General features: G+C 59.6%; 1 protein-coding gene across 5 annotated transcripts in view; it reads right to left on the minus strand.

Annotated features, from left to right (window-relative positions):
• The window catches only part of VAV2 (vav guanine nucleotide exchange factor 2), a 171,723-nt gene that overhangs the window by 125,265 nt on the left and 23,179 nt on the right, over positions 1–23,279 (minus strand). For 4 of the 5 annotated variants that reach the window (XR_010407732.1, XM_064579525.1, XM_064579527.1 and 1 more), the window contains exon 2: positions 12,903–13,019. Coding sequence is in view for 4 of the 5 variants with exons in the window: in XM_064579525.1 (XP_064435595.1) it covers positions 12,903–13,019 (117 nt within the window). In the remaining variant the exon portion in view is untranslated. Of the gene's footprint in view, positions 1–12,902; positions 13,020–23,033; positions 23,148–23,279 lie in introns of those variants that run through there. The other variant, XM_064579526.1, reaches the window with a different exon arrangement.

Genomic DNA, 23,279 nt, shown 5'->3' on the forward strand with positions numbered 1-23,279 from the left:
GGTGAGGGGCCCGGGAACCCTTTGGTCTCAGTTCACTCCGCAGCCGCTGGAAACTTGCCCCCCACTTCCCGCTGCCCCGTTCCTGGGAGGTGCTGGGGCAGCCCCCACCTGCTCTACCTGGCTGAGCTGGGGGAAAGAACACCCACCCTGTCATCTCTCTTTCCTTGGCTCTGGCAAAGCCGTGACCCCAGAACCGTCTCCCTGCCTGGGCTCACACGCTTCAGGAAGGGGCCTGACACCCCCATGGGAAAGCAGAGGTGCCCAGTGGACCAAGCGCCCCAAGTGGGGATGGTGCTGGGGGTGGGTGACTTTTAAGGATGGGGATCTTGAGGCAGGTGAAGCAGGGCCCAACCGGGCACACTCTTCTCGGACGAACCAGCAGATGTGGTCACTCGGTAGGCGCTTCTGTTCCCGGTCTTCAAAACAAACGCCCGCCCTCCCTCGAACACATGCTCAAACGGCTCTCTACAAAGGGGGCCGAGACAGTCCGATGCAGAGGACAGTCTTTCCAAGAAACGGTGTTGGGAAATCTGGATGTCCACATACGAAAAACAGGACAGTTGGACACTGAGTTCCACCACATACAAAAATTAACTCGAGATGGATCAAAGACCCAAATGTAAGACCTAAAACTATAAAGCCCTTAGAAGCAAACATAGGAGGGGCGCCTGGGTGGCTCAGTAGGTTAAGCATCTGCATTTGGCTCAGGTCATGATCCCGGGGTCCTGGGATCGAGTCCTGTATCGGGCTCCCTGCTCAGCAGGGGGTCTCTTTCTCCCTCTCCCTCTGCCGCTCCCCCTACTCGTGCTGCTCTCTGTCAAGTAAATAAATAAATCTTTAAAAAAAAAAAAAAAGTAAATGTAGGAGAAAAACTTCATGATGCTGGATTCAGAAATGATTTGTTGGACAGGGCGCCAAAAACAGAGGCAACAGAAGAAAAAACAGCTACATCTGACTTCGTCAAAACTGAAATCTTTTATGCATCCAAGGACACTCTTGGGAGAGTGGAAAGCAACCCATGGAGTGGGAGAGAGTGCCTGTGAATCACATACCTCTCAGGGGTTAATAGCCAGAATATATAAAGAGCTTGCACCACTCAACAAGGAACAGATTAGAACATGGGCAAGGGCCTTGAAGAGACATCTCTCCAAAGAAGATACACAAATGGCCAATAAGTACATGAAAAGGGACTCAACATTACTAACCGTGAGGGGAATGCAAATCAAAACCACAGTGAGATACGATTTCACCCCCACTAGGATGGTCGTATCACAAACACACACACACACAGACACACTCAGTAAGCAGTGCTGGCAAGAATGTGCAGAAATTGGAGCCCTTGTGCCCTGTTGGGAATGCAAAATGGTGCAGGTGCTGTGGAAAATATTAGAACAGTTCTTCAAAAAACTAAACGTAGAACTACCACGGGATCCGCAACTCCACTTCTGGGCAGATCCCAAAAGAAACAAAAGCAGGAACCCAAACAGGTATTCGCACTCCCGTGTTCGCAGCAGCACGATTCACAACAGCCAGAAGGGAGAAAGGGCCCAAATGTCCATCCACGGGCGACGGGTAAACAGCAGGTGATGTATCCGCACAATGGAGTATTACCCAACCTTTGAAAAGAATGCAATTCTGACAGGTGCCACGATGGGGTGAACCCTGGACATGGGATGCTGAGGGAGAAACACCGGACACAAAAGGCCACATGTGATGGGGTTCCATGCATAGAAAACATCCAGAAGAGGCAAATCCATAGAGACAGAAAACAGATAGGCAGTTGCTCAGGGCTGAGGCATGGGAGAGGAAAGACCGTTTCCTTCTGGGGCAACGAAACAGTTCTGAACAAGACAGCAGCGGTGGTCCCACCACACTGAATACACTGAATGCCTCTGCCGTGGGCACAAAAATGGTTAAATGATCATTTTATGTTATGTCCATTTTATCACAGAAATTTTTTTTAAAGAATTAAAGTCAGAGCACCTGGGTGGCTCAGTGGGTTAAGCGTCTGCCTTCGGCTCAGGTCATGATCCCAGGGTCCTGAGATCGAGCCCCGCATCGGGCTCCCTGCTCCGCGGGGAGTCTGGTTCTCCTCCCTCTGCCTTTGTGCCTGTGCGCATGTGCACTCTCTCCCTCTCTCCCTCTCAAATAAATGAATAAAATATTTTAAAAAAATACAGATTTAAAAAATAAAGAAAAAGAATGAAAGTCAAAAAGGACCACCCAGGATACATAGCCACAGGCTCCAGCCCAAACTCCCTAATCCTTGAATGGGGCAGAGGGGTGGGGAGCCTGCATGCTGCACCCTTTCGTGGGGCATGGAGAAGGGGGGTGAAGCTTTTGGAACCTCCATGGGGCCTCTCCCCCAACACGGTCCTGGCTGCACTCTTTGTGATTCAGAGGAGGCGCCCCCCACTCCCAGACCCGACCCTGCTGCTGGTGCCTGGTCGCTGAGGGCTGCAGACCCCTCCTTGCCTTTGCAAGAACCAGTATACCCGAGAAGGGCCTCCCAGCGTGCCATGAAAGGATACCTTGTCACAATTAATTATTTACATTTTGCTACTTTTTCCCTCTCTCCTTCTTACTGCCGTTCTGCATTTTTTGCGGCAAACATCAGACTGTCAGGCTTCAACAGAAACAATGTCTTGGGGCACTGGGGAGAAACAATTAGCCAATTAATATTTAATTAACTGCGGACAGACAAAAAAGGCACGAATGAGTCACACCAGGCTGAGCTGAGGAAAATGCTAGCTCTCAGCTGCTTGGGTGGGGCCACCGGGTAAAGCCAGACACAGAAGACAGGATGACACAGATATGCATGGCTTGCCCGACACCCACGGGGACAACAGGCGCGCCCGGGACGACCACCACCAAGGGGTCATCCAGGCAACGGTCTGCTCACAGATGGGGAAACTGAGGCCCAGAGAGGCGAGCAGCCACCTGCCCTTGTGCGGTGAGGCCTGGGCACACCCTCCTGGCCCCATCTCCTCCATCCCCGGCTTCTCTGCAGGTTTGACTGAGTCCCCGAGTCCACTCTCCCCGAAAATGAACCGTGAGCAAGAAGGACATCAACACGTCCGGTCGCTCCTCAGCCAAAGCCCCTCTCGGAGACCTCTCGGGCCAGGTGTGGGCGCCACAACCTCCCTGGGACCCCGCCCAGGGGTTTGGAGGGACCATCACAAGGGCCCAGAGGCCCCCAGCCTCACGCACAAGAGCTGACCAGTCCACACGGGGGGCAGGCCCAGACCGCACGGCTCGTCACACTTGTTCATTTTCAGGACTCCCGCACTGAAACCGAAAGCCCCCCGCCTCATTCCCTCCGCCACCATGAAGGCTGTCGGCCAATGGCTTGCGCCTGGAAGGGAGCAAAGAAAACCACCCCCACCCCAGTTAGGAAACAGCGGGTCAGCATCCGAAGGGCCTCTCTGACTCTGCACAGATGTGTGCATGTGAGTGCATACGTGTGTGCATGCAGGGGGTGCACACGTGTCTGTGCATGTGTGCGCCTGGCTGTCCAGGTCCCCGGAAAGCGGGTGGGCTCCCCGCGGCCGGAACAGACAGCCCGCAGAGAGTAGGAGGCACTGTTTGGAGCAGGAAAGCTGTGACGCCAGCCCCGCATGGGCCCTCCTGGGCCTGGGGCAGCTCCTGCATCTGAACAAGTCATTAGTGCGCAGTGGACTCTGAGACCAGAGCGCCTGGCCGACGACGTGCAGGTAGGTGGTCACCGCGGTGTCAGTGTCTGCGAGTCATCAAACGAGCGGCCTCCAGTGAGCACCCAGGGCTCTGCACGCCGCGAGTGAACACACACGAGGAGGGGACGGGCAAACGCGCGGCAGCGCAGGGCCTGGGTGCCTGAGGCGGCCTGCTACCTCCTTCGCTGACCAGACAGCGCCCAGGGGACACGCTCATCGATGCAGACACTAAACAGAGAAATCAATGTCGGGGCTGACGCAGCACAAGCTGGTGGCAGGAACCACAGGCCGCACCCCAACCCCCACCAAGGCCACCAGCCACCTGCTCAGCGGGGGTGGGGACAAGGGCACCACCCCGAGAGCTGCGGGCTCAGAAGCTAGCACGCACGGCCGCACCCTGCCAGGTCCTCCTCCACACTTCTCAGAGGAAAGGCCGAGCTGCAAACCCATTTTACAGATGGGGAGACTGTGGCCCCAAGGGGTAAGATGACCTCTGAATCCAGCCCAGTGCCATCTGGGCCCCATTCCGTCCGGAGCTCTGAAAACTGTCTCAACGGCTCCATTTCTACCTGGCTTCTAGAAGCTCTAGCACAGCCAAGAAGCCCCAGGACAGCGAGCAGTGGGTGGGATTGGTGGGAGGAGCAGAGGGGGAGACGGCAACAGCGGGAACACACGGGAGGTCTCACAGAGCAAGCCGGTTCCGTCTCGTGGGCCAACTCCCCAGTAGACTGCTGGGGAGCTGCAGTGTGTGCTGATGGGCAAGCACGGAGCGGGGGACGCTCCAGATCCATGCCAGATCTCCCACACCTGGGGGGACGGAGTGGGGGTAAGGACAGGCCGACAGAGGAGGGTGTCCAGCAGAGACAGGGAGTGGAACTGAGGGAAGACGGGGGAAGGGCACCTGTGTCCGACAGACAGAAGCTAAGGGGGCATGGGGTAGCACGCAGATCCGGGCTCTGGACCCAGCCAGGGCAGTCGGGAGGGACAGGGATGCTGGCAGATGCGCCCCTGCTTCCCACGCCCAGGACATCATCCAGTCATCCCACAGGTGCAACCAGGCCTGCCACAACCCACCCCCTCCACCCCTCGACCAAAGCCCCATACCCAGGGAGGCGGGCCTGAGCTGTTATGGACCACTGGTTTCAAACTGCATTTTTAGCCTCTTGGGAACCCTTTAAGCAAAATGCCAGGCAAATGCTATATGGAAAGCAGATAAACGTAGTCTCACTCTGATTCAGCAGGCCCTGCCCTCCCAGCCTCCTCCCGACCTCCTGAGAGGCCCAAAGTGGTCTGAAATCCACTGCAGGAGGGAATTACCCGCACCTGTTCTCACCTTCATTTGGAAAGACAAGCATTCGCTGCCATGCGTCTTCTAAACAACCAACAGCCTGCTCTTTCGTGCTTTAGTCCTCTTACGGCCTCTCCCCGGACAGTGCTTCAGGCCTCCACACTGCCTCCTGGCCTCCACTCTGCCCTGCCAGCCTCCACCCTAGCCTCCAGCCTAGCTTCCCAACCCCCTGCAGGTGGCACAAATCCACAGGGCTGACCACGCCCCATCCCGGCATACAGCCGCCTCTCCTGGCGGAAGGGAGGGGGCGGCAGAATACGCAAGAACCCCCCTCTCCCAGCAGGACCCCAACAGACCCCCGATTCCACCGTCTCTGTGGGGCCCAAGCAAGATGCGTCTTCTCTCTGGGCCTCAGGGACCTCCCTACTTCATGAGGCCCCTGAGGGACCTAAGGAAGCCAGCAGGGAGCCCCGAACCTGCGAGTCACTGCTACTGGCAGGAGGAGGACAAGAGGGAGCGTGGGAGGAAGGGGGGATGGGGACCCCGGAGCGGCCGCAGCCCCCCTCACACACTAAACTGAGGAGCGGCCCGTGGGACCGCCCAGCCTTGCTGAGGGCCAGCGGCAACCACCTCTAAGGTTTCTGAGCCTAGACAATGTCTTCATGGATCATAAATCGGAGAATTAAACCCACTTGTGGGAGGGTGTGCAGACCCTCCTCGAGGGTCATCGGTTCTGCCCAAACGGAGGCTAAAGCGAGCCCCGCTGACCAGGGGCACCCGTGGGTCCCAGGCGGGCAGGGCGGCCTGGGCTGGGGGCGGCACACACTGGGAACGGGTCCCTGACGTCGGCGATGGGGCGCCACCTGGGGGGAGGTCCTGGATGCCCAGTCTCCTCGGGCCCCAGCGAGGCGGCTGACCCACGGAGGGCGCCAGGGCTTCTTGCGAGGTGCCCCCCACCCCCGTCCTGACTAGAGGCTTCCCAGGCTCCTCCTGTAAGATCCACGTATCTATGCAAAGACAGGCAGGTGCCCCCGCGTGTGAGTTCGATTCGAGACACCTGGGAGACATCAGTAACCCAAGTCCCCATGGCCAGGAGGTGGACGGTGACAGGCACACCAAGAAAGGACGAGCTACTTCGTGGCAGCGCTGTCCACAGAGGAGCCGGCAGCAAAGGGGGCACGCCACCCCTCTCAACAGTGAGATCTGAACAGAGGCCCCAGAGGGGAGGAAGGCGGCCCTGCAGCTATGGGGAGACAGTTCTGGGCAGGGGGCGGCCTGCAGGAAGCCCAGGGAAGGGAATGAGTGCGGCAGGAGTGGGGAGCAGGGCCCAGGAAGGGCAGCTCCCTGCAGGCTGGTGTTGGCCTCCTGTTCTGTGAGGTGGCGTGAGGACACCCAACGTCACGGTGCACGGGAAGATCATGTGAGCCAACCCACAGGGCCAGCGCACAATCAGGGGAGGTGGAGCTGTCCCTTGGTCATGATTATTCTCTGCGCTCTCCAGGGACCAAAATACCAGAAGAAAGCCACAGAAACTCTGCGGTCTCACCAGGATCTTCTCTCCAAAATTCCCAATCAGCTTGCAAGCCGGGGCAATGGCGTTCCCTGGAAGATCCAGCCGAAGCGGGCCCCCCGTGCGGCCTTCCCACGCCCCCTCCCACTCTGGGCCCTGTGCGTCTGACAGAGGGCACGAAGGGAAAAGAGGAAGGGTCCACGTACCGGCGGGATTTCCCACCAGCAAGCCCTGCGGGCTCACATGCCCCACACGCGCCCCACCCAAACTCAATCCCTTTAATGTGAGAAATACCAGGGGAGCCACCAAAGAAGGAACGACTTCCGGAACCAATTTTCCACATCCTCCAGCTCCTGCTGGATGGAGCCTGCTGGGGGGTGGCGGGGGAGGAAGTGCAGGAAGAGGAAGAAACCACTAGTAAACCCAACCGGGACCCAGGCTTCATGTCCTTGCTGAGACCTCATGTGCCCCGTGAGGGCCCACACTGTCTTCATCTCATCCCTGCAGAAAGGAAAGCTCAAGGGGCCCAAGTCTTTGCAAAGTCTGCTTTGCTAAGCCCCTCTCTCTCCGGCCGGCCACCTCCACACCTTGCTCCAACAGGACCCACACGAGAGAAGGCTCTGGAAAGAAAGCACCTGGCCGGCTTCCTCTGGTGAGCGGGGCTCGCTCCTTCAGTGGCTGGCAGCACCCAGGGCTCCCGCGGCCCTCGAGGGTCTCCAGGGGTCCACCTGCCCACTGCCCCAAGGCCTCTGCCCAGGGTCTTGCCAGGGAGCGGAGAACCCGGTTAAGTAAACACCTTCTGAAGCTTCATGGGCCCCCAAACACCAGCTCCCTCTGCACCTGCCCTGCCCGGCCCACTCTCCCCCAGCAGACAGGCCCAAGGAGATGCCCAAGGGCCGGGGGGCGGGCCGGTCTGCACACAGGAAGAATGAGGCAATGAGCCCAGCTCTCCACAGCGGTATCCCCGAGGAGGGGGCCTTAGCCTTTCCCTTAGGCACACAAGCCTTGCGTTCAGTGCGCCAGATCCTCCGCACAACGAGCTCACAGAGGAATACCTCCAGTGTCACGGCTGAGAGGTGGCTCCGAGCCGGGCAGCTTCTGGGAAAGTTCTAGGGTTCCCACTCTCTCCCTTCTTCTATAACTGATGGCACAGGAGCTAATCTGGGCCTCCCCTTGGAGGGCAAAAGCCATGCAAGACTTTCCCTCCCTTTTATCTCTAGCCTAGTGACTGCTTCAAAAACACATGGTACATTAAGTGCTTAACGGCTGGGCGGGTGGGTGGCTGGGTGGGTGGCTGGGCGGGTGGGTGGCTGGATGCGTGGCTGGGCGGGTGGGTGGCTGGATGCGTGGCTGGGCGGGTGGGTGGCTGGATGCGTGGCTGGGCGGGTGGGTAGGCAGATGGGTGGGTGGCTGGGTGGGTGGCTGGGTAGGTGGGTAGATGGATGCGTGGCTGGGCGGGTGGGTAGGTAGATGGGTGGGTGGGTAGATGAATGGGTGGCTGGGCGGGTGGGTAGATGGATGTGTGGCTGGGTGGGTGGATAGGCAGATGGGGTGGGTGGCTGGGTAGCCGGGTGGGTAGATGGATGCGTGGCTGGGCGGGTGGGTGGATGGATGCGTGGCTGGGCGGGTGGATAGGTAGATGGGTGGGTGGGTAGATGAATGGGTGGCTGGGTGGGTGGGTGGGTGGGTAGATGGATGCATGGCTGAGTGGGTAGATAGGTAGATGGGTGAGTGGGTAGATGAATGGGTGGCTGGGTGGGTGGGTGGGTAGATGGATGCATGGCTGAGTGGGTAGATAGGTAGATGGGTGAGTGGGTAGATGAATGGGTGGCTGGGTGGGTGGGTGGGTAGATGGATGCATGGCTGAGTGGGTAGATAGGTAGATGGGTGAGTGGGTAGATGAATGGGTGGCTGGGTGGGTGGGTGGGTAGATGGATGCATGGCTGAGTGGGTAGATAGGTAGATGGGTGAGTGGGTAGATGAATGGGTGGCTGGGTGGGTGGGTGGGTAGATGGATGCATGGCTGAGTGGGTAGACAGGTAGATGGGTGGGTGGCTGGGTAGCTGGGTGGGTAGATGGATGCATGGCTGGGCGGGTGGATGGATGGTTGTGTGGTTGAGTGGGTAGATAGGTAGATGGGTGAGTGGGTAGATGAATGGGTGGCTGGGTGGGTGGGTGGGAAGATGGATGCATGACTGAGTGGGTGGATAGGCAGATGGGGTGGGTGGCTGGGTGGGTGGCTAGGTAGGTGGGTAGATGGATGTGTGGCTGGGTGGGTGGATAGGTAGATGGGTGGGTGGCTGGGTAGGTGGGTGGGTAGGTGGGTGGGTAGATGGATGCGTGGCTGGGCGGGTGGGTGGATGGATGCGTGGCTGGGCGGGTGGGTGGATGGATGCGTGGCTGGGCGGGTGGGTGGCTGGATGGATGCGTGGCTGGGCGGGTGGGTGGCTGGATGGATGCGTGGCTGGGCGGGTGGGTGGCTGGATGCGTCGCTGGGCGGGTGGGTGGCTGGATGCGTGGCTGGGCGGGTGGGTGGATGGATGCGTGGCTGGGCGGGTGGATAGATGGATGCATGGCTGAGTGGGTAGATAGGTAGATGGGTGGGTGGCTGGGTAGCTAGGTGGGTAGATGGATGCATGGCTGGGCGGGTGGATAGATGGTTGTGTGGCTGAGTGGGTAGATAGGTAGATGGGTGAGTGGGTAGATGAATGGGTGGCTGGTTGGGTGGGTGGGAAGATGGATGCATGACTGAGTGGGTGGATAGGCAGATGGGGTGGGTGGCTGGGTGGGTGGCTGGGTAGGTGGGTAGATGGATGCGTGGCTGGGCAGGTGGGCAGGTAGATGGGTGGGTGGCTGGGTAGGTAGATGTGTGCATGGGTGTGTGAATGGGTGGGTGGGTGGACGGAGGAATGAATGAATGCACCAGTGCCTTTTCTCCCCAAGGAGTGACTCCTGAGACACGGGAGACAGGAAGCTGAAAAGCAGCTGCTTAGAAAAAGAACAAAGAAACCAGGACAGGGACTGGATCTGAACGCAATCAAACCTTCTTAAATAACACCCCCCCCCCAAAAAAATTGGAAATTTCTAAAGCAGCCTAAGACTAACTAACCAGCTATTCCATTAGGATCCTTTATACTCCAGAATGCCGTGACTGTATGTAGAAGACAACCATCAAGAAGAAAGACGGAAACCTGCCCCTCCGGGCCCCGGCCCCGCACACCCAGGCCGGGCAGCCTCCCGCCAACCAGTCCCAAACCCTTCCCCCGGATTAAGTGTCAGCAAATCCCTCCACACAGGCTCCAGGCAGGTTCCGGTCAGCAGCAACCAGACTTGGCTCTAGACATCACTCCTTTTGCCCCCCTGGCCTCACCCACGCAGGAGACAAAGGGTCAGTTCTGACCCTACAGAGCGCTGTGCTCAGTACTGGGACAGGCACTGCCTTCCTGCAGACTGGAACTCAGCGCTCCAGGGCAGCAGCGAGGGTCAGCGGGAGGGCAGAGCGAGAGGTCACATCTTCATGGTCTGACGTCAGTGAGGGCCACCAGGCCCATCTGGAACTGCCAGGCCGTGCTGACTGAGCTCCTGGAGGCCAGAAGGTGAATTCGGGCCCACGGGGAAACCTCCGTAAACATCCCTGAAGTGAGGCACAGAACCTACGCTCTGTCTCTGTGGCCAGATGGAGCTACGCACAGGGACCTCCTCACCAGGCCCATCTCAGGAGGTAACACCTGAATAAAGACCAGACGCACTCCTTCTCAGTAGCCTGCCATCAGCAAGCTCTCCTGTCCACTGCTGCACCCTGCCCAGCACCACCCTCCAGGGGTGGGAGAGTCCTGTCCGTCTGGGTACCAAGCAAAGCAGGCCATGGGCGCTGGGGCTTTGCTTGTGTTGGTTTTTCCAGGGTATCCCGTCCCTGGACATCAGGAGGGATTAGCCAAGCAAACAGATTGGAACAGTGGCCCCTCTGGGGAGAGCACGTCCCAGCACCCCAAACCTCTGCTGGCCCCCAGCTTGGAAACGCTAACCACAGGTTTACCTCGGTAAGAATCACGTGCGGGGCAGGAGGAGCTCAACGAGAAGGACACTCAGCCAGATGGACGGGGAGGACGCGGCAGGAGGGGGGGCAGGCCAGGCTCTGCTGGAGCCCCACGTGGCTTCCATGCAGTCAACATGAGGCCAAAGGACAGAGAAGAAGGGAGGCGAAGAACAAGGGTGAGCTTCCTGGGACATGTGCCAGGGACTAAGCACTCCAGGAACACAATTCTACTTCCTGCTCAGCGGACCTCAGAGGGTGGTGTTCTTACCACCATTTTACAAGTAGGATTTGGAGAAACTGAGCCAGTCACTTGGGCATGGCTGCTCGCTGGACTCGAACCCAGCCTGCAAGGGTCCGCAGTCCATGTGCTTAGCTCTCTGGTTCTGTCTTCCAAAGGTGCAGACTTACGAGTAAAATAATAGAGAGAAAAAAATCAGAGGCCACAGATCTACGAGGGTCTAGTTCCATTTCGGCCAATCCTGGGGCGGGGGGACAGCAACAAATGCTCGGCATTTCAGGACAACCTACTGAGGGGCTGGACGCCTCGCCACCTCCCAAAGCTAGGCAAACAGAGGTCAGAGGCACCGGGTCACCTGCCAAGTCATCCAGCCAATTAGCAGGGCCAGTTTTTCGAGGAGTCTGACTCAAGGGTCACAACATGGAGAGCAGAGGCGGGATGGGGGGAGCTCTCCCCGAGCCCTGCCCTTCCCGGAGCCGAGGGTCCTCAGTGCAAGGCATGAACTGAGGTCCCCGTATGCAGCTCGGCACCCGGGTCCGAGGCGTCGCCCCACCGCGACTCCTGGTCCAAATCCACTGCCCACTCCTGCCTTCCACAGCAGAGGCCATGGCGTGGCAAAGCATCACCAATTCGATGTGGGCAGACCGGAGGCCAGCTCCAGCAGCAGTCTCCACACAGCCCCTCTGCTTGCAGCTGGGACATCACCCTGGAGCCAAGCCGCCTCCCTGGAACCTCTGACGAGGGGCACCCCCTTGCAAACCGCGTGGCCACACGGCTGGTGGGTCGTACGATGACAGTTTGATCTGAATTTATGTACGTCTTACTTACATCATTGCGTTCAGCGGTAGCAAATCAAAACTAAAATGGAATTATAGACTGGATCATCTGCATTTTAACCGCCAGCCAAGAAATGGATTTGGCCAGGGTGTATCCTGTCTTTTTCTCTAGACGGTTATTGTAAATAGCAGTTCTGTGCGTGAGTATATATGTACGTGTGTGTGCGTGCATTCCCTGCCCAGGGCACTGCCACGCACAAGGAAGAACAAGAACAGGAGAGGAGTGGGCGCCTGGGTGGCTCAGTTGGTTAAGCGACTGCCTTCGGCTCAGGTCATGATCCTGGGGTCCCAGAATCGAGTCCCGCATCGGGCTCCCTGCTCAGTGGGGAGTCTGCTTCTCCCACTGACCCTCCTCCCTCTCATGCTCTCTGTCTCTCATTCTCTCTCTAATAAATAAATAAAATCTTTAAAAAAAGAAAAAAAAAAGAACAGGAGAGGAGTTCCAACCCTCTGAAAGCAACCCCGGGGAACTGAGAAGCCCACTGACGGCAAAGGACACCAGCATGACCCCATCCCACCCTCGGCGCTCCCACCCCAGCACACGTGCCCGGGGCACAGGGAAGCAGGGCGGCCTGGGGCCCCAGGAAGGGGCATCACAGCAGCAGGGACGTGAGTGAGCCTTTCCGGGGGAAATGGAAACTGATAAGAAGTGGCAATCACACAGGGATGGGCTCTTGAGGGGGTCCCTGAATCTCCCTTCTAGCGAATTCCAGAACCCGGGGAGAGTCCCATCAGGCCAGGTGGCTCATGGGGAAGTCCTGGCTACCGACGGCAGGCCTAGCACTGGAACGGACTTCTCCGCACTCACAACAGCAAATACAGAAGTCCCCCTGCATTTCATAAATCATGTATTCACAGCACATTTCCTCAAACACCCAGTCCCCGATGATGCTTCTCCGATAAATTAAGCAATAAATATCTTCTGATGTTTCCCATCAGCAGGTGGAAATGGGCTCCTCGGGCAGTCCGGGAAGCGGCTGTCTGGCTGAGCCTGTGCAAAAGCCCTGGGGGGGGGGGGGGGGGGGGGGGCGCGTGGTGCCGTCCTTGGAGAGTGCACGGAGACTGGGGACCCCCCAGGTTGCGCACAGCACAGAACCAGCTCTTCCTTCGAGCCCTCAGCCTCCATCCATCAGAAGACATAATGGTCCCCATCCCAGCCTGCCCGTGCGGGACACAGGGGTGGAAAGGCCCTCGTGGCGCCGTGTTGGAGGGACCAGGCCTGTCCCGTCCGGCCCCCCACCCCCACCCCGCACTGAGCTGGCACTCGGCCACTGCGCCCGGACACTGGAGAAGACCACTCACCTTCCCAAAGTCTCGGACGTCGAAGAGGTCAAAGGGGTCAAACAGCTCGCTGTTTCTCAGTCCAAATTTATCGTGGCAGACTTTAAGGAAGGTGCGGATGTTCTTCAAGCACAGGAACTAGAGAAGAGAAGAGAAGAACGCTGAGCCTGTAGGGTCTGTAAGAGCGGCCGTCACCGCAGCAAACTCTGGCTTCCGGCGGCCGGCAGAGACGCGCACTCGGGCCCTGGGAAGCCTCAGCCCCGCCGGCCCGCTGGTCCGGACGCCACCAGTACCCCCGGCTCACCTTGGCCACTCATGACCCTTTGTCCCGCACCCCCACCCAGAGGATCCCCCGCAGATGATCGTGACTGGAAATATGCTGGTCTTGAGTCAGCAAAAAACAGCACGAACACACGCACGCACGCACACTTGCATGCACACACTCACTGCCTTCCCCAGCACAGACCTGCCCCCGTGGAAGCTGTCCTGTCCATGGAGGACGCCGGGAACGGCACACACCAGTCATGGCGGGAGCCTAGGGGACGCACCAGGGCCAGAGTCCCCAGATCCACATCCGGGGCGTCTCCTCCACCCAGCAACCCCACATCATGAGCTCCCACCCGCACTGCGCTTGGCGAAGCAACTGGGGCGGGAGGTTTGGGGTTGGGAGCTGAACGGGATCGCCGGCTGCAGTCCCCGTGGAGAAGGAGCTGGTAAAGAAGGCATGGGGGCAGCAGACCAGGTGGCCTGGAGAGCAGGATTTGGAGTGGCTCAGCCCCAGGTTCAAATCCTGTCCACTGATTCCCATTTGCAGGACCAGGGACAGTGGCTTCGGCTCCCGAGGCCGGCTTTCCAACCGATGTCTCGCTGGGTTGTGTACCCTGAGGGAACCGTGAGCGCTTGGGTGTGGTAGCGACGGCCCACCGGTCCAGTTGGCAAGGGCGTCCCCGAGGCAAGGACAGCGGCATGCATGGTGCGGGGTCCTGGAGCTTCAGAGCGCTCGTCCTCATCAACAGCCACTCCCTAAGGGCCCAGGGCAGCAAGACAAGTAGAGTGTGTGCCACCCACCGGAAACGCAAACACAGGGACAGAGACGAAGGGCAGTCTGCAATCACAAGCTACGGCTGGCCCAGCATAAACCGAGCGGCATCTCACTTGCCCGTGTGCCCCCCGCAGGCCGTGCCCACCCCCGGCCCCGGAGCTGGGCTGGGCCGCTCCTCCCGCCCCGGCCACGGCTGGTCCCCGGTCACGGCCGACAGACTCACTGGCTTCGTGTGCGTACGGTGTTTTCTGAACCAAGCAAGAGCAAACCGCAGATGCGACCCCCCTGCCCCCCCAAACATCTGAGGGCACCCAAGAACAAAGACTCCCTCTTCCACAATCAGAGCACCCACGTCAGCAAATCAACGTGGATCCCACACGTCCTCGTCTACAGATGGTACTTCCTCACGTTTCCCCAACAGAGGACAACCATGATGTCCTGACAGCAAAGAACATTCTGGCCCCAGGTCCAATGATGTTTCTTGTCATTTCTCTTTCATCTCCATAAGCCTACCACCGAATGCCCCCACAGAACTTTCCAGAAGGATGGCTGCATTCTGTGCACCTGCTGTCCAGCTGGGTAGTCACAAGACCCACGTGCTCACTGAGCGCTGGAGATGAGGCTAGTCCAACCGAAACACTACATTGTCAATTTTATTCTAATTAACTTAAATTGAACAGCTACGGCTGCCGGTTTGGGCCTCAAATGCTCCTCAGTTTTGTCCTCTGTGACCTGAAGCTTCTGGATCATATGGACACAAAAGGACAGACACGGTAGGAGCCCACTTACACGAGGCCGAACTCCCAGAGACGGGCAGAACAGTGGCGCCGGCAGGGGAGGCTGGGGAGTCTGTGTCTCCTGGGGACGGCTGCAGTTTGGGACGATGAACAAGTTCTAGAAGTGACACACGTGATTGTGACCTAACACCGTGAAGGCACCTAATGCTACCAAATTGTACATGTATTAAAAATGCTTAGTGCTGGTAAATTTAGGGGGCCCCTGGGTGGTACAGTGGGTTAAGCGGCCGACTCCTGGCATTGGCTCAAGGTCATGATTTCAGGGTTGGGGGATCAAGCCCCATGTCAGGTTCCATGTTCAGTGGGGAGTCTGCTTGAGATTCTCTCTCTCCCTCTGCTCCTCCCCCCACAAAAAAATAAATGTCGTGTATCCTGATTTTACTCCAGTAAAACAAAAAGTTAACTAAAAAAAGAGCAACGGAAAAAGAGACCCAACAGGAAGGCCATGTGCTGGTGGGGGCAGAGATCCAGGGGCGCTCCCGTGCACCGAAGAAGGCCAGCGACGGCCGGCCGGCAAACCACCGGAAGAGGGGAGGGGCCCCGAGAGAGAGCCCGGCACACCCCTCGACCGAGCATTCAGCCTCCAGAACCGTGAGGATACGCTTCCTCTGCTTTAAGCCCCCCAGTCTGTGGGCCAGCAACAGGCCGCCCCAGCCTGCACCCCCCGGGTCCCTGCTGGTGTCAGACCGTCCCGCCCACCCTGCAGCCTCAGCCCAGCTCCACGGCTGTCTGAGCATCGCCTGGCGCCAATTTCCACTGAGCATCCACGTTATGTCCTCCTCAGCCTCCCATTTTTAGAGTTAATTACACGGCTCCTAACCGTAATTGCAGCCGGCGAGGCCAGGCTTCCTTTTGGGGCTCAGGACGGGCGGGCGCCCCTTGCCCTGCGGGCACAGCGTCTGCCTGCCTGGCCCCTCCCCACGGCAGCCGCGGGGGCCCCAACCTCCCAGGACCAAGCCCCACACAGCTCGCGGCCACGAAAGGCTGGCCCCGGGAAAACTGCGGCACACAGACAGGTTCAGACCCCGGGCAGAGGGACAGGGCAGAACTGGGCCCCACGGCAAGAGCAGGCGGCATCCTTTGGGGAGAGCGTCCCGAGTGCCCGGCCGGCTCTGGATGCCTTTACCCCCCACCCTCCAATCATTCAGCCCATTTCTCAGGAGAGGAAACTGAGGCTCCCCAGCAGAAGGGGGTGGAGCCGAGACTGGAACCCGCGCAACAGTGAAGGTCCTTTGAGAGGACAGGTGTCACGCGGCCCGGGCCGCTCCTACCGTCTGCTGCACTTAGCACCCGTGTCCCTTGCCCTCTCACAGGTGGCCTGCTCTGAGTGATGAGATTCACGGGCACTCCACCCACCGCACCGCTGTACAATTAGGGGAGTGGCCGGACACAGAGAGGGGCAGAGCAAGGAAGGGCCGGCCCTGTGTCCGGACTCCTGCCCCTTCCTCTTTCCACTCAGCGGGGGCAGCGGGCCTGCTGTTTCTGCTGCTCGCGTCCACTCGCCTGACCGCCGGCCTCTCCCCCCTCACCACCCCTGGGCTCAGGAGGGCAGGGGCCCAGACCCGGCCAGTCAGAGGCCCACAGTCCCTCGCTCACAGCAGGGACGGCTTCAGACTGGGAAAGAGACTCCCGAGGGCAAGATGAGGAGAGGATGCCGTGGGCCCATCCCAGCCACAGGCTGAGTGACGGCAGGTGAGGGAGGGTCCAGACAGTGGCCAGTGCCAGGCCAGAAGCTGCCCATCCTTGTCCTGTGGCCAGAGAAGGCCAGGCCGCGGGCTGTGTCCCTGTGGCCGTAGGGGCGAGTGGCCTTCTTCTCTTTGCTCGGCCCACCAGGCCCTCCATGAGGGACAGCCACAGCTTCACCAGCATCTAGAGACGAACGCTCAGGCCCAGAAGTCCAGCTAAGTGGACACAATAAGGGTCTGTCCCCGGAAAACTGGCCCCCTGACAAGCGACAAGCGGCCCAGAGTGGAGTAGGCCCCCACCGTGTTTGTTCAGGGCACCACCCACCCGCTGCTCCCCCAGCCCCAGCCCACGGGGAGGGTCCTAGTCACTGCGCCAAGAGATAGGCCGCCCGTGCATTGGACTCCTGACCCCCTGTCCCACCCACTCATCAGGGTGAAATCAAATTAGTGAGAACACACAGGCTCTGTGCCCAGCCGCCCCCCACCAGCCTCGCAGGGCCTGCTGCCCACTGTCATCTGTCATTCGCCTTCAAAAGGCCCGCCCCAGCACGGGATCCCGGACGTGAGAGGCAGGGCCGGCCCTGAGAGCCAAGACCCCACGTCTGAGCCACGAGGCCCCAGAGCACCCTCGGGGGCAGGCTTCCTGGCCCCACACGGCCACTGCTCCCCCACATGGAGTCGTGGAGGAGACCTGGACAGCCTGGCCACCGGGCAGGGCGGGCTTCAGACCTCCGTGCCCTCTCCTGTGGCCCCTCGTGGGCGAGCTGGAGTGGAAAATCGGACACCCTGCCCCCAGAACTCACATCCACCGGCATCCACCACATAGGCCCAGGGCCAGGGGCTGCTCATGTACTTCAGCACTGAGAGGGAGGTGCAAAAGGGGAAACTGAGGCTCAGTGAGGCAAAGCCACTTGGTTAGCAGGCTCCTTCTGGGGATGTGCGGTCTGAATGAAGCATTGACAGAGGAAGGTAACGGGGCCCGCAGCATGCCGACACGCTCCCGCACACGAACCCACCCAACACCTGCAGCGGCCCTGTGAGGCGTGGAACGTGACTGCCCCATTCCGCAGACAGACACAGTGAGGCTCGGAGAACTGGCAAGGAGGAGGAGGACCTCTCAGGGTGGCCCCTCACCTCCTCTTACAGGGCCTGTCCCAGGGGAAGTCCCTTGGCCACCTCACCAGCTGGGTCAGGAGGCCAGGGGCCTGCTGAGGCCTGCAGTGATGCCCAGCTAAGGGGGGGCCCCACAGGGAAAGCCCCAGGCTGGGCTTCATGGATGCCCCTGACCTTCCCCTGGCCCCTGTAAACTGCCCCTGACATGAAACTACCCCCGGCTGGCATCCCCGGCCTTCCCAGTCCTGGGGTCCCAGCTGCCCCTGGGGCAGGGCGGGAAGGCTCAGCTGCAGACCCACAGTGGGCACGTCTGGAGGGCAGAGGCCTGGCCTGGGTGCTCCAGGTCCACACCCACCTGTCCTCTCCATGCCCATCTCTCCATCTGTAAAATGCAGAAAGAAAACCCTGCCCCGAGTTCTAGGATGCTGGGCCCCTCCCTCAAGATGACTGCTTTAGAAAGTGTCGGCTGACCCTGGGCCATCTCCCCCAGGACATCCCGAAGTCCCTGTTCCCAGAGCTTCCCTGTGATGTCATGCTCTGGAACGGGGGAGCCAGGGGATGGGGCCCTGGGATCGGCACTCAGGGCCAACCTCCCTCCAGGCCACAGTCAGCTGGAGTGCTGGGGAGTGCCCACACCCAGGCGGACCTGGGCCCTTCGTCCACACCTCTGCTGGCTTCTCACTACCAGCCTCACCCCTCAACCCTGCTGCCCAGAGGCAGGGGGAAGAGACAGAGGCCAGCCAAAGGCCTCCAGGAGATGGTGTGTCTGAGTCTGGCTGCTCACACCCAAACCAACGAGCACGGGGAGATGAACAGCACCCTCCCCGTGCCCCCTGCTTAAGAGAGACCCACGGACACCAAAGCCCCCGCGGGCGCTGGAGGGAGACGGGGCGTATCAGCTTCCCAGCCACCCCCACAATAGGATTGCCTCTTACAACCTCTGCCTTTCTGAGAGAGGTGGTGGGGAGCGGGGGGTCCTCCGTATTCGAATTTCCACGGATACAGCGGAGTGTTCCTCAAATGTCTCAACAAGTGGCATAAAGCTGCACTTCCCCATGACAAACCGCATGCCGCCCCGCTGGAGTGACACTGACCTCCGGGGCCGCGCCGCTGATCAGACGCTCTGACTGGCAGCTGACACGCCTTTGATCAGTAAAAACGGGAAAAGGAATTAACTTCTTGTTTTATTTATGCCGTGCTCATTCCAAAATCCTTTTAAAATGGCTTCATTATTATATAACAGATGCAGCGTGCTGGAATGGATCTTTCCAACTTGGGGCCCTGGGAATAAATAAACAGGAGGCCTGGGGGTGACAGGCTAGCCAGACACTCCATGGGATAGAAACAGAGACCATCTTCTCCCCCTGGGTCCCAAACACCTGGGACAAGAGAGGGGCTCAGTATCTCGTGAATGAGGGAAAGAGAGAGTGTCTGTGAAGCATGCTTGGGTGTCCCAAGGGTCAACGCTCCAAAATGGCTTGCTGTCCCCCCCAAGCATCCGTGACCCATGAAGGCTTTAGAGGCATCCGGGGAACCCATGAGCCAATGTCACTGCTTGGGGGAGGCCCTCACTTCCCGAAGCGTTTCTTCCGGAAACAAGCGGGCAGGTGGAATCTGGGATTGGCACGTCCACTTTCTCTTGCAAACGTCGGTACCACCCATGGGCCCCTCTGCACAGCCGCTAGGGTCCACCCACTCACCATGCCAACAACTCGGGGAATGCGGGTCATTTATCACCCACTTCAGATGAGGACACTGCAGCTCGGGAGGTCCGAGCAGGGACTGGAACTCCACAGCCCGGGTGGTCAACGTTAACACCGAGGGGCTTCCCTCACCGGCACAGGGCCCACGCTGCCGAGCCTGGCCCCAGGGGCGCTGCACCTCATCCCCTGCTCCAGGCAGGGAAAGCGCAGGCCAGGCTGGGGCTTACTGTGCAGTGTCGGGGGCCCGACTGAACAGGAGCTCTTCCTGCACTCGGGCCACTTCCTTGGCTGCACGCTCACTGGGAGCCCCGGCGCCGGCGGGCTGATGGAGGAACGCGGGCCACCTGTACGCAGGGCCAGGCTCCCCTCTGGGAGCGGAGGGCGGCGCTGCCTTTGTATGGAGGCGGTCTGCCAGAGGCCAGCCTCGCCCAGGTCAAGGGCAGGCCTCGTCCAGCTTGGCGGCACCGTGCCCACCACCTGCCGAACGGAGCGACACAAAGGATACAAGGCCGCAATGTCTTTCGCTTCACCGCGTGGCGAAGGCGTCCAGCACGTTAAGTCTCTCACGCTCAGATGCGCTGAGACATCGTCAGGAGGCATTTTCACTCTGTCCAGCAACGAACATCCGCAGGGCCCGCGCCAGGCACCGCCCTGAGCCCTGCAGGCTCACTTCTCAACACGGTTCCCGAGCTGTCTCGTATTCCCATTTTACGGTGGAAACACGGCGCGAGGACCACCCACTCCAACAGGTGGCCAGGGGAGGGTCCGGGCCTAACCCAGGTGGTCTGGTCCAGCCCCGGGGGGCGGGGTGGGAGCGGGGGGCTTCCCTCCTGGCTTCTGTCAGGGCTGATTCCTGCACACGCCTGGCTTCGGGGACCTCTGGCTCCCAGCAAGCACCAGCACGAACCAAGCCCCCGAAACCCAGTGTGCCGGGCTCCCCGCCAACTGCCCTGCCAGTCTGTCTGTTTGTCTGCAGTCCCTGAGCCGTGCGTGGGCAGCAGGTTCTAACAGGTGAGGAAGTTGAGCTCTCCAGCAGGAGGATGCAGGCGGATGGCGAGCAAAGCCGAGCTAGCGACAGCTACAGACAATTAATCTCTGCCCTGACCTTAAAGTACTTCCTCCTCAATGCCTGGGGAGAAACTCACCAAGGAAAGCAATTCTGGAAAAGTACCAGCTTGGAAGCCTGAGCAGAGCAGGTAGGCAGCTCATGCCCATTCAATCCAGTCAGCAGACACTTAATAGGCGCCTACTGTATGCCAGGACCTGCCCCGCGGTCCCGGGCTCGAGGACACGGACAGGGGAGCAGCAGGGACCGCTGTAGAAACCACAGCTGTCCGAGAAGAGACTCTGGGATTTCCGTCCAATACCTGGGTGGAAATTGTTCCCAGCAGTCCTCAAAAGACCCGCCGCTCCGCCTAATGGCCTGCATGAGCCTGAGGGATAAAGCGTGGCCCGTGTTATGAGACTTCAAGGTCAGGGTCCAACCAAAGGTTTTCTGCAAAGCCAGCAGGAAATTGCTTTTCTAGGATTTCCCTGCGCAGCCAACCATCTTCCCTGAGCAGGCTTCTGAACACCGGAGGGTTCAAATGCCACTCTCCCGCTGCCTGGCTGCTCTGGGCAGGCATGGCTCAGGGAGATTAGCGCTCGGCCACTGCCTGGCACGGCGCCTCCCGCATCCCTCCCCAACCCCAGGATCCACGGCCCCTCTCTTCCCACAGCCCAGCACAGACCACTAACACCAGCTCACAAGCCTCCTGTGACGTCGCCCCTGACCCGGCCAACTCATTTTCTCCACCTCCTCTTCCTCCCAGAAAAGCAGCCTCGGAGGTCAACCTCAGAGCAAGCTCCTCTCTCCACTGCAATTTGGGCAATCCGATTCCGGAGAGATCCTAGCAGAACACGTTCGGCTCTTTTTGTTTTCCTGTTGCCTGCTGAAATTAAAGCCAATGCGTCCCCGAATGGGCAGCACATACCAGATTATGGCGCTCCTGTCTGATCGTGCAAATCTCATTACTCCTCCCTGCTGGGCTGCAAATATTGAGGGAAAATAAAACCGAAGCACCAGAGAGCTTCTGAAACAAGAAGACGGCAAGAAGCCTCTTCCATGCCCTGAACCAAAGGCAGACGGCGAGGTGGGAGCCGCGGCCTCCACTGCAGGAGGCCCTTCGCCAGCCGTGTGTGCAGCCACGTGTCCAAACCCGTCCCAGACAAGTTGCCCCACAGTCAACCCTTCCCTGGCGGGTTGACACCCCATCTGGTGAGCCTGACTGCAGTCCCTGGGGCTCGGGTAGAGTGAGCACCTGGGGAAAGTCAGCATGCGGAGGGAGGGGGCTCTGAGTGCCTTTTTCCTTGCGAGAGACCCCTCCCCCTGATGGGGCTGGCCGGGTGTACCCCCTGGAGCACCCGTCCTCTGCTCTGGGGGATGCCCACAAAGCCCCAATCATGGTGGGGGCAGCCTCACCTCCTCCCCACCAGAGTCAGTGTGCTCCATGAGGTCCAGCCCAGTAGACCAGCCTGGACATGGGGACCACCACTTCACCTCTCCACGCCTTGGTTTCCTTCCCTGTCAAACGGGGCGATACCCACGGCAGCCACCACCAGGGGCGAGCCACGTTCCCCAAATCAGGGAGCACGCTCAGGCCTTTAGGCTGACCAGTTCTGTTGACGTTAACATGATCAGTGTAGCACGGACACAATCCCCATTTTACAGATGAGGAGACTGAGGCTTGAGGAAGTTATCTACCAACTGTACGGGGGGTTGAAAGGTGACCCCCCAAAAAGACATGTCTGTGTCCTGACCTCTAGAATCTGTGAATGTGATCTTATTTGGAAAAAGGGTCTAAGCTGATGTAATTAGGGATCTCAGGATGAGATCATCCTGGGTTGGGGTGGCCCTAAAGCCGACGGCAAGGGCCCCTTATAGGAGACCCAGTGGAGTCACAGGAAGAAGTGGAGAAGCCGTGTGAGGACAGAGCAGGGATGAGAGGGACACCGCCCCGAGCCACGGACACCTGGGCCACCAGGAGCTGGGAGAGGCAGGGAGGACCCTACGCAGGGCCTTGGGAGGGAGCGTGGCCCAGCCAACACCCTGATCTCAGAGCTCTGGGCTCTGGAGTTGGCAGAGTGTTGTAAACCCCCAGTGTGGTCATTTTTCATGGCAGCCCCAGGTCGCTCGCTGGGCAGAGGCAGCCCTTATGCCCTGAACCGCTCCATGACCTCACCACCACAAGCGTGGCGCCCACAGGCCCTCAGCGAAGGTATGCGGGATGGATGGATGGATAACGTGGGTTTTGATGAGAAACTAAGGCAAGAGTCCTGTTGCCCACGGGTCCCCCACGGCCCCTACCCAGGTGGGAGCCCCTGCATCCTACACCTGGCACACTGGGCCCCCAGCTTTAACTCAGGGCTCTGGTGGGATGTGCCTCTGCCTTCTGAACATCACGGTGCCTGGTCCAGCTCCAGACACCCCTGAAATGAGGTGTGGGGCTCAGGCAAACTCATCCAGCTTTCAGGCAGAGAGACTGGGGTTCAAATCTGAGCCTTCCCCTTGCCACACTCGCCAGGGAGCCCTGCCCCCATGGCCCTAGCTCCAGGCTGAGGGCACAGCTAAAGTCCCCGGACCCCCATCCAGTGGCTGCCTCCATGTTGTACAAGAGGGTGCCCAGTCGAGCACCCCAAAATCAGGGGACCGGAGTAGGCCTGTGGTTCCCCACCCCCAGCAGGCCTGTCTGTCCCCCCCACTCTGTGAAAGCCACCCTCTCACCCAGGGGCTGCAGCCCACGTCGGGGCAGCTGAGACCCCCTCTCACTCACCTGGTACAGCAAGTGACTCCCACGTGTGGCAACCCCATGCCTCACACAGGGCATCTTCAAGGCCCCATCACCTTGGGGACACCAAGGGACATAAGACATCCTCCGCCACCGCCATTCCTGAAGTGCAGCAGAGAGCATCCCTCAGCAGCGTGTGGATGCTCGTGGGGAATCCCTCCTCAGGTGGACACACCATCGCAAGAAGGGGCAAGTGTCCTGTTCCGTTGTATCCCACAGCTCCCGGGGGTT

Source organism: Mirounga angustirostris, unplaced genomic scaffold (assembly GCF_029215605.1).
Source record: "Mirounga angustirostris isolate CCGP_5_RB_7025 unplaced genomic scaffold, mMirAng1.0.hap1 SCAF_15, whole genome shotgun sequence".
Lineage (NCBI taxonomy): Eukaryota > Metazoa > Chordata > Mammalia > Carnivora > Phocidae > Mirounga > Mirounga angustirostris.